The sequence below is a fragment of the Pelophylax lessonae genome (genome assembly GCF_965119305.1).
Source record: "Pelophylax lessonae genome assembly, chromosome: 7".
NCBI lineage: Eukaryota > Metazoa > Chordata > Amphibia > Anura > Ranidae > Pelophylax > Pelophylax lessonae.
In genome coordinates, this window is record NC_138774.1 from 174,454,833 (window position 1) to 174,471,075 (window position 16,243).

Consider the following 16,243-nt stretch of genomic DNA (forward strand, 5'->3'; position numbering starts at 1 on the left):
TGTGCCACAAAAAAAAAAATACACTCATGGGTTCTCTCTGTGCCGCAGTACCTATGGAGTCCCGTGCAAGTCTCCACAATATGCACACTCCCGCTCTGTGCTACAACTGTACAAGAAGCCATTCACAGTGCCACAGACACAGAGCAAAAGACACGCCTCTCCTACTTCACCACAGCAGTGATTGTCTGCAGCTCATCTCCCTCTCCCCCTGGATGTGTGTGCTGCACTCTTAACATTTTCCTCTAATTTCAGATAAAAATGCCCAACAAATTGGTGACACCTCTAAGAAGAGCTACTAAAAAGCATTGGCTATGGTTTTCAAAAATATTCTGGAAAAAATAACAGCTAGAATGTCAATGGTCTATAAAGCTGTAAATGATGAATGGAAATCTTGACAAGTATAAACTAAGTATTAAACGTGGAATAGGATATACAGTGCTCAGTATAAATGAGTACAACTGTAATCAGATTTGTCAGAAAACAATTTCTTTCCTTTCCGAATCAACATTTTCTCGTGGACACTATACTACAAAATACTCCCACAAATACGGGGCATTGATTGCAACCAAGATTTGCCAATTTACACAAACAATAAAAAAGTATTTCTTCCTAACAAATTAATTCAAGACCATGTTGCAAAAATGAATACACCCCATGAAGGTCTTAGGAGCAAAGCTACATTTTAGACAACAAAATCCGAATTAACAAGAATTCAACTATAGTGAAGTTTAAATATTAATTAAACAGGTATCCAGCAGACAGTTGATTATAAAAAGGCAGTTACTTAAAGAAAACCCCTTCCCATTTCATGCTTTCAGCAATGGCACCACATAGAAGAGATCTGTCACAAGGCCTGAGGAAAAAAAAAAATTCTAACACAAGAAAGGTGAAGGCCACAAGAAGATCAGCAAAGCTTTACTCATCAGTCAGAATACTGTAGAAAAAGGGATACAAAAATGTAACAAGGATGGAACTACAACCATCTCACAGAGGTCCAGGCCGTCCACAGAAGTTAACACCTCACAGGAGCATCTTCTGATGAGAAGGATTGAAGAAAATTGCCCTCCAAGTTCACTGCAGTTAGCTAAAGAATATGGCATATACTGCAGAGGAATGGCAAGCATGGGTGTCATTTACTAAGGATGCCTCTCCTAAAGCCCATGCACAAAAATGCCTACCTAGAATTTGCCAGGGCCCATGCTGAAAAAGAAGACTACTGGGACTCTGCACTCTGGATTGATATGCAAGATAAATGCTTTTGGAACAAACGACTTCAAAACTGTATGGTGTCACAAGGGTGAGGAGTACAAAGAAAAAAAATCATGGTGCCCACTGTGAAACATGGTGGTGGAAGTGTCCTCCTGTGGGTGTTGCATGAGTGCTGCTGGTGTCAGGGAGCTGCATTTTATTGATATTATCATGAATTCACAGATGTGCTGCTCAATATTGAAAGAGAAGAGGATACCATCACTCGATGCTCTTGGCCGCCGTGCCGTTTACCAACATGACAATGATCCAAAACACACATCTATGGCCACTGTTGAATTTCTGAAGAACAGGGTTAAAGTGAAACAGTGGCCAAGTACTGTACGTCTCCTAATCCGAACCCGATTGAACACCTACGGGGAATTCTGAAGAGACAAGTTGAGCATCATTCTCCATCCAGCATTCAGGCTCTAAAAGAGGTCGTTCTTGACGAATGGAAAAAAAAAAAAAGATAGATATTGCAATATGTCACCAACTTGTTCATTCCATGAAGGTGTCCTTACAAATTATGGAGTTCATACAAAATACTAGATGTAGTAGTTTTTGTTGTGGGGTGGATTCATTTTTGCATCAACTAATTTGAGTAACACTGAAGATTAGTAATCCAAATTATATTATTAACCTTACTTTTATGTAATCAGCCAAAGAAATGTTCTATAAAACTCAGTTTTGTCAAAATTTTGGAAATTATTCTTGTGTTCATATAAATATGGATTAAAAATTTTTCTTTTCAGAAGGGGTGTGTTCAATTATGCTGAGCACTGTATATGTCATGCACACACAACCTTTTGTAGGTTTTGGTTCATTTTATCATATTCTAAAATCTTATTCCCACCAACTCTGACTGATCCATTAAATATCCTGTATACCCTATATACTAAACAATGCTTTCCTCTGTAGGTCTGGTGTAGCAATCATCTTCATTGGCCAAGGCTCCTTTCAAAAATTTGCGTCCCAGATTATGGGCAGATTTGCAGCTATTCCGCCTGCGATCCTGAATCACAGCAAATCGCCATGCGCCTATGCAATTCCCGTCAATTTCAATGGCACCCCAAACGCGGCATGGTTGTGCCGCGATTGTCACCCGACGAATCGCTGTAATATGGCGCAAATACAATCAAGGGGCGCCTGCCCCCCAAAATAAGAACTTTTGGGCAACAGACATCCCACGATTCAATTTGTCGGACAACAATCGCTGCAAAATTGTGCCGTATTTGAAGTGCCATTGGAAGGGAATCGCACAGTTGTCCCGAGATTTGCCGTGTTCACGGCGATTCCGCCAGTGTTAATTTTGGCAGCAAATTTCAATTTAGTTTTAGTCTTAGTCTTAGGACTAAAATGGCATTTTAGTTTTAGTCCCATTTTAGTCTTCTGCAAGTGTTTTAGTCGTATTTAGTCGACTAAAACTCCAGTACATTTTAGTTGACTGAAACGTCCTATATTTTAGTCGACTAAAAACGTCCTACATTTTAGTTGACTAAAACTCATTTTAGTCATCTATAATCGAATGGGTGTAGTTCAATTGTAATTTGTAATGCATTATTTAAGCATTTCTCTACAATTTCCAAACTCATTATATACTACTGCTGGTCCTGGAGTGAAAAATCTGTTATTATTTATGATATTAAGCTCTGAGCATGCACCAGTGTTAATTTTGGCAGCAAATTTCGATTTAGTTTTAGTTATAGTCTTTTGACTAAAATGCCATTTTAGTTTTAGTCGTATTTTAGTCATCTGAATTGTTTTAGTTTTAGTCGTATTTTAGTCTACTAAAATTGTGTTAATTTAGTCGACGAAAACGTTTTAGTCGACGAAATTAACACTGGATTCCGCCTGCCACCCGGGGCGCCAATATGTGAACAAACCCTTACAGTGTGGTTTTCTGAATTTTAATGGTTTTTCCATCAAGTCAGATTGTCAGAAACCAAAAAAAAACCTGACAGCAAAAAAGAAGGAAGGAAAATTACAGGAGGAATTTAAGGAACCATTTTTTTTTTTTTTTACATCTGACTTCATAAAAAGAAAAGGATTAGCAAATTACCACATGTATGTCTTGTAGAAAGGGTATGGTTAAGCAATTCAGTGTTGTTTAGTCATGGTTCCTGTTAAAATAAACCTGTACTAAAAGAATACCAAGAAGAAACCTTTACTATAGTATTTACAAGGAAAGGAGAAGGAAACATTGGGCCTTTTAATGGTAAATTAAACCTATTGTTCTGTGCAGTACTACTACAGCCCTGTATAACAAGAGGTTATAAAGAACATAACATTGTGGCTACTTACTAAAAGGTAAACACACCACTGGATACCTGTCAAATTATTAATGATCATGTAATGTGCAAGACCTACAAGATGTGCATCAAGTTGCACATTCTAATTAACAATGTATCAGAAAACACATTCCAAGTTTTTTTTACCTTTACTATAATGTATCACACCAACAACTGACATTTCAAGAAAGACATGGTCTTATGTTGCTTTAAAGAGGAGTTTCAGTCCGGTATGCAAAAATCAGGAGTCAGCAGCTACAAAAACTGTAGCTGCTGACTTTTAATAAATGGACACTCACCTGTCCAGAGATCCAGCGCTGTTCTGACCCAAAACAGTTCTTTACTGGTCTTCAACACCGGCATGTGAACTGTGGGCAACCGACTGACTTCTTGCAGCTTCACAGCCAGGTGCCATTTGCTTTCAAGGCATTAGGAAAACACCTAGTGGTTAAAGCGGAGTTCCGGCCTCAGGGGTGAAATTTAGCTAAAAATACCCCCGGGACAGTCAGGGCTAGTACATTCCACAATGGATAGCCTCTGTATGGTCCTGGGTCGCACTTACCTTTTAGAAGAAATACTTACCTTGAAAATTTCTTCTCCAGCGCTGCCATCTCAGGTGTGGGCAGCTGAAGCCAGCGTGTCCTCTTCTGTGTCCTCTTCTCCCAGTAATCACTGCGCCTGCACCGGCCCCGCTCGTCACTTCCGGTGCGGGCGTGTCATCCCTCCACAGCCTCTGGGCATGCCCAGAAGCTGTTTAGTAGGGAATGAGGCGCCCGCACCGGAAGTGACGAGCGTGCCGGTGCAGGCGCATTGATTCCTGGGAGCGATGACGTTCAGCTCCCAGGAATCAATGCAAGGAGGAAGTGACGGCGCAGGCCGCAGAGGGAAGAAGTGGAAGAAAGGTGAGTATATTTTCTTCAATAACAAGGTAAGTAAACAAAAAAAAAAAAATGTAACTATCCATTTGTTTTTAAGGTGACCTAAAGCAAGCTGATGGCCCAAAATCGCTTATGTCGATTTTGAGGCCGGAACTCCGCTTTAATGGCCATTTTTAATTTTGGAAGTTGGGCTTCGGAGATATTCCTGCTATGAATCCTTTATTTTGCCCATTTTCTGAATGGAATTTTATTATTTTTCTTTTGATTTTTTCATGATTCGAAATGACCAAAATGTCCCTTTATGACATTTAAAGCTGTACAACTGTAAACTTACTTCCTCATCAAATTGATTAAAGCGGAGTTCCACCCGAAATTTATACTTACCTCCATCTTCTCGCTCCCGGTCACCTGAAAAACAAATGGATAATCGCAATTTTTTTTTTTTTTTCACTTACCTTTTAGAGAAAATATACTCACCTTACTTCCTTCTTCCTCCCCTCGGCGGCCACGGCGATTCGTCACTTCCTGGCTTTTGCAATGATTCCTGGGAGCTGAACGTCATAGCTCCCAGGAATCATTGCGCCTGCACCGGCCCCGACGTCAGTTCCGGGGCGCGCGCGTCATCCCCTTCTAAACAGCTTCTGGGCATGCCCAGAAGCTGTGGAGGGATGACGCGCGCGACCCGGAAGTGACGTCGGGGCCGGTGCAGTGCATCGTGGGACCGAAGAAGGAGGAAGAGGACCGAAGAGGACGCGGAAGAGGATCGTGCTGGCTTCAAGCTGCCCACACCTGAGATGGCAGCGCTGGAGAAGACAATTTCAAGGTAAGTATATCTCCTGAAAGGTAAGTGCAACCCGGGACAGATCAGAGGCTAGCCATTGTGGAATGTGCTAGCCCTGACTGTCCCGGGGGTATTTTTGTAAAAAAATGTATAACCAGGGTGGAACTCCGCTTTAAGATGATCCCTATTGAATATATGATTAGGATAGTTTGGAGAAAATCTGTTACCTCTTTTCCCCTTGGGATATGGATACTTATAGCCACATTTGTTTTTTGATAGGTTTTGCTACTCCATATGCTACTGTGTTGCAACATTACAATAAGTGTCGGTTCACACTAATGCCCCATACACACGTGCAGATTATCTGCAGACTTTTGTCTGCAGACTTACCTTTTTTATGTAGTGCAAGGGCCTGCCGGATTGCATACAAATTGAAAGTGTTTAGGTTTGACCTCATATTATATGGTTTTGGTAAGTCTGCAGATAATCTGCACGTGTGTATGCGGCATAAGGCGATCCGACTTAGGGGGCGACCTGTGAAGTCGCGTGCACCGCGACTTCGGCGCGACTTGCACGGACTTCACATAATTGAAATCAATGCAAGTCGCTCATATTAGAACGGTTCCCGTAGCACTGAATGGACTGCGACTTGTCAGGCTGACAGGTCGCCTGACAAGTCGCGGTAGTGTGAACCGGGACTAAAGCTTTTTAACAGCCTCATAACAAGGGAGGGCACTGAGGAGCCCGGTGGCTCACAGAATATAAAAGGTTTGCTGTATCCCCTCCCTGATCTGAAGTCTGCTGATTGGTAGACGAAACGCGTCATCAAATGACGTCTTGTCTCCAGGTGACGAGCCGGGGTGTCCCGAGTCTTCCCCGAAGCCCTACTGCGTGGCACAAGAGGATACGACTATAAGCTGTTGATACCCTGACCGCATTATACCTTGGGTGGGTTGGATTCACGGGACTGCACCCTACAGCACTTTTTCATCCTACGATGACATACATTACTTACACAATTTGAAAAGGACTAGAACTACCACTTGATCTTCATGACGACTATACCTTTACTCCGTAATTCACAGGAGAGGATGATGCGGCAAGAGCAGTGAGTATATACTCCCAAAATAAATTGTTTGGTGATACATTGTTTATCCTGCTCAGCGTGTACTCCCCTTGTTACACCTGTGGGAGTCATCAGCTATACTGAAGTGTGTTTGATCTACATGCGCCTATGCGATCCCCGCTTTCATAAAGCCATTGAGCACTAAAGACACTGCAGCCCAAGTGCCGGTTATGTTTATTCAGAATCCCCGGTTCTGGGCAGGATCATCATAGCAAGAGGTTGTGTCGCCCTTTTGAAACAAGTCTGTGGGCAGCAAAGTCTATCATCTTGAAATCTATCATACAGGTTTTGAGCAACAGCATATCTAGATGGATAGAATTATTGAATCGCGATCTGGCTTGGATTACTGCCTTCTAACATATATCTCCTCAATTTGAACTCCTGCCTGATTTTTGATCACACCTGCTTAGCTACGGATTGTTGCACTGTGAAAAGGTGATGTACGCCTTGTTTTGGACTTTCCACTAATTACCCTTGAGGTGTGAATACATCACAACCACAGATCACTTTGGGGTCAGGCTATTTGCATTACAGACTTATAAAAACGCCAGTGACTATCTTGCATTTTGGAGTCAATATCATTTCATCAGCTGCAATTAACTTGTTCAGCTCTACCTTTAGCAAATTCCATAGTAGCAGTATTACATTCCAATTAGTTTCAGCAGATTACCAGTGATGTTTGGCAGTCCTTGATCATCCTTTTTCGTTTTTGATGCATTTATTTTTGAACTTTTGTGCATAGTTCTGCAAGTTTAAAGCCCCGGCTTGCCACCTGGATGTGTTTTATTTGTTTGTATGTCATGTTTGTGACCAGTTGCTGATAGATGTGATATTTTGATACCCATGTTTAGAATATTCAATAAAGCATTGATTTTATTTCAGCCTAAACACCGCATGGGAACATTACCTATTCTTTGAATAGCTCTCTTGTTACTCTTTTTCTTTGTTACTGGTAACTCTAGGGTGTCCCACAGCCTATGGGGTGAGACGGTGAGGCTTAATCTACGTTAAAAAAACCCAGTGTATTTCACTGGGTTTATTAATTTTTGTACATTAGGAAAAAAACAATTACTAATATAGTGCTGAAATGATCCATATTTTTATTTATTTTCTTAATAGTCTTCAGGAAAATGCATTTCCTATGTGGTAAGTGGATCCTTCACTCCAATGTTCTATTCTCTTAAATCAGTTATATTTCGGCGCCCTTCCAGGTAGGCAGCTCCTTTCAGAGCATAAGTGCATCAACAAACCCCTGTCATGAAATCAGGGGGTTTAGAAATTCGACGCTATGGAATGGCTAAGGGCTGCAGCCTACCTCAAAATACAATCCGAAGGTTTTTATTTTAATAATGAAAAAAAAAAAAAGGGGTTTTGGTGAGGTAAATGGCGCTGCCTTTCAGTAAGTGTTAGGGGGCACTATATGTAAACGTTAAAAGGTGGAAAATTTCAACGCAGAGTATTCCAAAGTACATGTATTAACTTTTTTTTACACCACAATGGATTGCAAACAGTACATATGAATAAATAAAAAATGTATAAATAAAAAGTGCCAGTAGTGCAGCAAAGGTGCTGTATTGTGATGTGAATGATAAATTGTTGGTTAATAAATATTATTGAAATGCCAATAAAGATAAATATGGATAAATATAAGGCGCTCAGTGGAAAGTGACGGATGTATAAATAAATAAATATCCCAAATATCTCAGGGAGTGGTCAGTAAATATATCAACAAATACAAAAAATATATTCAAAGCTGGTGATTATGTACAGAAGACTAACGTGATCAATAAACTAATAAAGTGATGTGGTGATAATTAATTATTTCTTATAAATAATATCTAAAAAGCAAATATATAGAGAACCACAAATTGATAAATATAAAGTGACTTGGTGCGGCCTGCCCAACTATAATTGCAGAGTCCTGCTCTGCAAGGTGGCCAGTAAGTGAACAAAAGTGATGCAATTGAATTCAGCAATAGAAGTCCATCAAAATGGTTGGTGAAAAAAATTCCAGAGAAAATTGATGGGTGAATCTCGGGGTGATCCAACTGGAACGTGTCGGGGAAGGAAGCAAGTGCTCCCCTCTCAATTCTGCCCGCACTCACCGGAGCTCAATACCCCAACAGGGGTAACCAGCAAGACGTTATAAGGGGTTCCTTCTTGGCAAACAGGGCCCAGGTACTGGTGGCTTCAGTGGCTCCACCGGATAACCTCTCTCATATACTTAGCATGTTCAATATAACTTTAGCATCCCATCAAATGATTGCAGCAATTTCCAGATCATACATAAGAAGAAGAAGAGCCTCATATAGTGAAGTATTGCAAAAAATTCCTGAGTTTATTAAATAAAAACGGTACTTGCATAGCAAACAGGTAAACGTGCAAAGACTGGTATAGGGACCGCAACTTCCTTGTTCGCGTTAAACTTCCGGAACACTATGCGTTCCAAACACCGGATGTGCGTACCAAGGTAGCGGAAATGACGTGATTGACCATCATCATGATTGATCATCAGGAGCAGCCTGATCACGTTAATCTTCTGTACATAATCACCAGCTTTGAATATATTTTTGTATTTGTTGATATATTCACTGACCACTCGCTGAGATATTTGGGATATTTATTTATTTATTTATACATCCGTCACTTTCCACTGAGCACCTTATATTTATCTATATTTATATTTATTGGCATTTCAATAATATTTATTAACCAACAATTTATCATTTACATCACAATACAGCACCTTTGCTGCACTACTGGCACTTTTTATTTATTTATTTGTACTGTTTGCAATCATTGTGGTGTAGAAAAAAAAAAAGTCGATACATGTACTTCGGAATACTCTGCGTTGAAATATCCCACCTTTAACGTTTACATATAGTTCCCCCTAACACCTACTGAAAGGCAGCACCATTTACCTCACCAAAACCCCTTTTTGTAAACCACTGTCATGGTTCACCGCTTGTAGGACTGGGTTCATCCCTATCCTATAAAATAGCTGATAATTTATTTTAACTTTTAAAATATTCTTGTCATACAGCTTGGTGCAAACAATAAATCAGGTTAAACCACAATCCTGGCATTCTAGATCAAGAAACCTAACAAGCATATTCTGATTAATATGCCGTCAGTGGTTGAGAATTACAAACCTAGGGAACATAACTTGGCTGAAGTCAATTGCAAATGTTAGGTAATAAGCGGTTTGTATAGAACACATCATAGTTTATTTCCTATACAAAAAATAAATAAATACACTTCTGTTATCCAACAGATTATAGGCTTAATTGCTAATGCCACAACAGCCTTTTTTCAACAAGGGTGCCTTGGTGAAACACCTAAAAACTGCTTCCAACTGCCAAAAATATAAACAAGCTGGCAGGTGGATTAAGCCTGCCTTTATTTTATTATACAAAGCCACCGGTTTTAATTGTGCAGCATTACAACCTTGGGCGCCGTACAAGCCAGCTGCTGGAATTCTAATAACCGATTAGGTCATAGGTTGAGAAGGAGGAAATTGGACGTCTGCGTACGTTTGCCCCTTTAGGTCAGCCCTTGGGTCACATTATCTAAATGAGGAAGAAATGCTGGAATACTAGTCCATACCAGTGTAAAATGGTAATTTTGCCTTGTAAAATCACCTCCAATGTTGATTATCAGAAAGGTTGCCAAGTTGTGAGAGCTAGAAGGGGATACGGACTGAACCCCAAAAGTCTGGTGGAGGTCTCTTTGTGGTCCTAATACCATATGCATGCATTACCTTGATTAAAATTGATGTCCACTGAGGGAGGGGAGCATATACACAATATTACCAAAAGTTTAGGATGCCTGCCTTTACACGCACATGAACTTTAATGGCATCCCAGTCTTAAGGCCCGTACACACGTACCGATCGTCGGCATACAAACGTCGGCGGACGAAAGATCTGCCGATTGTACGCGTGTTAGTATGGTGCCTCCGACAGATGTCTGCGCACAATCCGCGGACAAAAGTCTTTCGTGCAAACATGAAAATTTTTGTCTGCGGACACCAGAACGGACGATTGTTCGCCTGTCAGTACAGAATTCGGCCGACAGACCGCAGATTTGCAAGACTGGGCATGCTCAGAAAATTAAAAACACAGGGAAAGTTAACCATTACATGACATCACTTCTGCAGTCAGCTGAAGTCTGCAGACAAAATTCTTGTGCTGTCCTTGTGCTGTCTTTGCACTTTTCAACAGACACCGACATCCCGGGGAGAAAAGACGAACATTTGTATGCCGACGATCGGTACGTGTGTACGGGGCTTTAGTCTGTAGGGTTCAATATTGAGTTGGCCCACAACTCAGCTTCAATCAGAGAGTCAATCACACAAGCAGGAAATTATCTTTCCGGGTGCGTTCTTTACACATTCTGTGAACAGAACACCTCCAGGTAGCCATATAGCATTTTACAGAAAATTACAACGGCTGCAGATTGAAATGGAAAGGTCGTTTTTAAAAACATTCAACAACAATACAACTATTTGTCATTTTTATTCCCCATGAAAGTGAAGTTACTCTAAGTTTCTGCGCTACGTCGTTTTTTTAATTTAACAGTTATTAAAAGTCACAAAGACCATCACTGCTCGCAGCAATATCCCATGGGAGGTCAAAATATCAGCATGGCTAAAAATAAACAAACATTCATTATGACAAATAAAGCAGTAGTGAACCACTTCAATGCCGGACACTTTCATTCCCTTTCTGCCCAAACCAATTTTCAGCTTTCAGTGCTTTTGCACTTTGAATGACAATTACACAGTCATGCAGTTCTGTACCCATATGAAATGTTTGAGACAGCTAGAGCCTTCTGTTGGTGGTACTTAATCACACATCTAATTGCTAAAAATAATTGCTAAAATCACACACATTTTTTTAGGTTATAAAATTTTGCAAATAAGTATTTTTTTTCCCTTCGCTGCACTGATAGGTGGCACTGATTATCAGTACACTGATTACATGTGATTGGACATTATATATACAGTGGGTAGGGAAAGTATTCAGACCCCCTTAAATTTTTCACTCTTTGTTATATTGCAGCCATTTGCTAAAATCATTTAAGTTCATTCTTCTTCCTCATGAATGTACACATAGCACCCCATACTGACAGAAAAACACAGAATTGTTGACATTGTTGCAGATTTACTAAAAAAGAAAAACTGAAATATCACATGGTCCTAAGTATTCAGACCCTTTGCTCAGTATTTAGTAGAAGCCCCCTTTTGATCTAATACAGCCAGGAGTCTTTTTGGGAAAGATGCAACAAGTCTTTCACACCTGGATTTGGGGATCCTCTGCCATTCCTCCTTGCAGATCCTCTCCAGTTCTGTCAGGTTGGATGGTAAACGTTGGTGGACAGCCATTTTTAGGTCTCTCCAGAGATGCTCAATTGGGTTTAAGTCAGGGCTCTGGCTGGGCCATTCAAGAACAGTCACGGAGTTGTTGTGAAGCCACTCCTTCGTTATTTTAGCTGTGTGCTTAGGGTCATTGTCTTGTTGGAAGGTAAACCTTCGGCCCAGTCTGAGGTCCAGAGCACTCTGGAGAAGGTTTTTGTCCAGGATATCCCTGTACTTGGCCGCATTCATCTTTCCCTCAATTGCAACCAGTCGTCCTGTCCCTGCAGCTGAAAAACACCCCCACAGCATGATGCTGCCACCACCATGCTTCACTGTTGGGACAGGTGATGAGCAGTGCCTGGTTTTCTCCACACATACCGCTTAGAATTAAGGCCAAAAAGTTCTATTTTGGTCTCATCAGACCAGAGAATCTTATTTCTCACCATCTTGGAGTCCTTCAGGTGTTTTTTAGCAAACTCCATGCGGGCTTTCATGTGTCTTACACTGAGGAGAGGCTTCCGTCAGGCCACTCTGCCATAAAGCCCCGACTGGTGGAGGTCTGCAGTGATGGTTGACTTTCTACAACTTTCTCCCATCTCCTGACTGCATCTCTGGAGCTCAGCCACAGTGATCTTTGGGTTCTTCTTTACCTCTCTCACCAAGGCTCTTCTCCCCCGATAGCTCAGTTTGGCCGGACGGCCAGCTCTAGGAAGGGTTCTGGTCGTCCCAAACGTCTTCCATTTGAGGATTATGGAGGCCACTGTGCTCTTAGGAACCTTAAGTGCAGCAGAAATCTTTTTGTAACCTTGGCCAGATCTGTGCCTTGCCACAATTCTGTCTCTGAGCTCTTCAGGCAGTTCCTTTGACCTCATGATTCTCATTTGCTCTGACATGCATTGTGATCTGGAAGGTCTTATATAGACAGGTGTGTGGCTTTCCTAATCAAGTCCAATCAGTATAATCAAACACAGCTGGACTCAAATGAAGGTGTAGAACCATCTCAAGGATGATCAGAAGAAATGGAAAACACCTGAGTTAAATATATGAGTGTCACAGCAAAGGGTCTGAATACTTAGGACCATGTGATATTTCAGTTTTTCTTTTTTAATAAATCTGCAACAATGTCAACAATTCTGTGTTTTTCTGTCAGTATGGGGTGCTGTGTGTACATTCGTGAGGAAGAAGAATGAACCTAAATGATTTTAGCAAATGGCTGCAATATAACAAAGAGTGAAAATTTTAAGGGGGTCTGAATACTTTCCGTACCCACTGTATATATTAGTAAAAGACCGCTGTGATTGGCTCTTTCCCACGATCTGTGATCAGCTGTGTCCTAAGCACACAGCGTTTACAGAGTGCACCCAGGAGGCACTCGGGTGGGGGCGTGGTTCTGAAAGGACGTCCATGGACGCCCTCCCAGAACGAGAGATGCACACTGTAGCAGTCTTTCAGCTATAGCGTTGTAATGATGTAGTTAAAAAACAAATAAAAGATACCCTGCAAGGCAGTGGCATAATGTGCTAGTATGCATTGCATACTAGCACATTATGAAATACTTACCTTAGAACAAAGCCCTCCAACAGAGCGCTGTCATTGCTGACAAGGCTTCCATCTTGCCCTGGTCTTCCTCCTGGGTTTGAAGACTCCGATCCTGTGAATGGCTGAGCCACGATGACCCAACTTCAGTGCATGCGCCAGTGACATCACCAGCTGCATCCAGTGTAAACTAAATACTGCAAGTTTAAGAGATATTCACTGTACCTACAGGTAAGCCTCATTATGAGGCGTTTACTACTGCTTTAACACTTGCACTACACAGTAGATTTGTTAACACAATAAATACACTATGATTTTTTGAGTGGATTATTAAATACGTAGAAATCCAAAATTTATGACAAATTTTGCAGAGAATAGCATATGTTTATGCATGCGTTGTCATAACAGTTTTTGATCTTAACATATCACTAATATAGATATGTTCAAATGGACTACCTGGCATCAGGGGGCAGATCAGTACATGCCACATTTTCTGTGTGCTGAGCAGCAAAACCCTTATGTTAGAATTGCAACGAAACACTACAGGCAATCACATGCTTAGGTCATTGACACACACCGTATACATGCCATGGTAAATATTTTACATTTGTTTGATGTTTACAAGTGTTCACATATCTTTAGGCCACGGTTTATTTTAAATATTAACCACCCAAAGCCCTGCCCACAACCCCAACACAACCCCTTTTCAATGCAGATCATTAAATATTTCTGGTAGAGATACTGAAAAAAAAAAAATCTGACTCATCCAGTCCTGAAATTACCCATACATTATCCTTAGTAGGAGCCTGGCAAGATAGACGAGGGAGCTGCCATTCCTAACTTGTGCCTGAAGCAAGCTCCAGGATTGTCATCCTCAGCAAGTTATACCTGGAAAAACATTCAAAATATATCTAGCCATCTATATTTTCAAAAGCATTCAACCAGACTAGTAACAGAACAACTGATAGGCACATGCTTTTTTAGGTAACTGATTCACCAGGTAATGAAGGAGGGAGGATTAAAGCCTCAATGCATCTACCCCGACCAGTTCCTTTTAATGCTAACATGTATCTGTAACCACAAGTTAGCCATAAGGTTCCCTTTCTACACAAGTATAGCTTTAATTTCCAGTATTTTTGGAAATTGTTCCCTCACCTTCTCCCTTTGACTCAAATTCAACAAAGTGAGGGGCGTGGTTGTCACCAGGACAAGGAGGCACAGACCGAAACATAAGCACTGTCAAAGTTCTAATTCTTTCAATTGGAAAAATGTCCCATCACTTTCTGTCCTGACATAGTATAGGGATGTGTCCCCAATCATAACCTGACAGTTTTAAGTGGTTGTAACCCCACTTGGTAATTCTCAGGCAACCCCCTATGTTTGATAATGCTATGTGCTTTATTTAAAAATGCCATTCTATACCTTATTTCAGAGCACCACTCACGTGATCGACCGCTGTCCCCTCTCCCATTCTGACAGCTACAGTGGGAGGGGCAGAGAATTCCCCGCTGAGGTCAGTCGGGAGGAAAGAAGGAGATAGGCGTAGGCTTGAGTGCCAAATTTCACAGTTATTTCAGCAGCAGGACGGGAAGGGTGGGCACTGTCACTAGCTAAAAAGGCAGGGAGGCGAGGGGGGGGGGGGAACGACAGAGGAGAGGTGCAGATAACGGAGGCACGTAACTGACCACGGTGTCAGGGCTCAGCAGCCATAATAAATTGGGATCAGTTCCCAGGAAAGAACCAGGCAGGATCAACCAGGTATTTTATAGGCTACAAGGGGCCAAAAATTACACAGCACAAGCACTTTGCTGTTATTCATACTTTAAATAGGAACAGGGTCTTTTTTTTTTTTTTTTCCAAGGGTAACAAACTCTTCAATGGTTCATACTCTAAAAAAATAGAACTGCAACTTAGAAACAGTATAAAACAAGGTAGAATGTTTTGTTTGGAGCTTGGCTTAAACTATGGAAGCTTCAGTGCTGGGTGGCATTTTCTTTGCAAAGTGCATAATACAAGCATTATTCCAGATACATACCATGGGCAATGATGGTCCATCTTCAAGACACACCTATGACAAAAAAAAAAAAAAAAAAAAAAGAAGATTAATTTCGCCAGCAGCAGAATTTCCACTTTTGACAGCCGTCTCCAACTGTTAAGATGAAAAAAAAAAACAAGGAAGGAAGGTGCACACTAAAATTTTTATCGTATGTGAATACAAAGTCCGATGTGTACAATAATCATATAAAAATAATGGAATAGAGAAAAATGTCCATGATCAGAAGCAAAAATAAACAACAACCGGAAGAAGGTGGCAACAAACATAGGAATTATACACTTTGTCATTCAAGAATTGTCGTACAAGTTAATATCACGGTCGATTACATGATACACAACTAAATGGAAAATCAGACGACCGCTCATCTGATTTTCTCATAGTGTGTACCCCACTTAGGTCAGTACAAGCATACTGATAAAGAATTCAGTCATTATTTTAGCTTTCTTAATCTGCATACTTGCTCTGAATTAGGGAACCAAGTAGTTAAAGTGGTTGTAAAGCCATATGTATTAATTACTTTTATTCTCTGGGTTTAGTACGGTGTGTTTTCCTAAAATATAATGCTAAATACCTTCTTTGCAGAGCCCTGCTGTCCTGTCACGTGACATCCCTCTGCTTCTTTTCCTGAGTAAGTACAGTGGGAGGGGCTAAGATTTCCCTCTAATGAATGCAAGCTAGCAGAGGGAGATCAAGTGTCTGCACAGCAGGGCTCTGCAAAGAAGGTATTTAGCATTACAATTTTAGGAAAAACACACACACTGTACTGAACAGGGACCTATAACAGACAGGATCAAAGTAATTAATACGAGTTTCTTAAATTTACAAGCACTGGAGCAGCTGCAGAAAATAGAATTACACAGGCATGAGGGGAGAGGTGGGGAGGAGTTACAACAACTTTAAGCGAATGGATCGGTATAATAGCCAGGGAAGCCGCCCCCGTCAAACAGTGATTATCGCTAACGGCTATAGCAG

At 41.0% G+C, this 16,243-nt stretch overlaps 2 protein-coding genes across 2 annotated transcripts in view; one reads left to right on the top strand and one right to left on the bottom strand.

Moving 5' to 3' along the window:
* The window catches only part of RPL7A (ribosomal protein L7a), a 475,634-nt gene that overhangs the window by 240,586 nt on the left and 218,805 nt on the right, over positions 1 to 16,243 (top strand). The gene's annotated exons all lie outside the window — the stretch shown is intronic.
* ZDHHC15 (zDHHC palmitoyltransferase 15) overlaps positions 1 to 16,243 on the bottom strand; it is a 91,198-nt gene that overhangs the window by 56,357 nt on the left and 18,598 nt on the right. Inside the window, exon 6 of the mRNA XM_082264644.1 lies at positions 15,251 to 15,283. Within this exon, the coding sequence (XP_082120770.1) occupies positions 15,251 to 15,283 (33 nt within the window). The remainder of the gene's footprint in view (positions 1 to 15,250; positions 15,284 to 16,243) is intronic.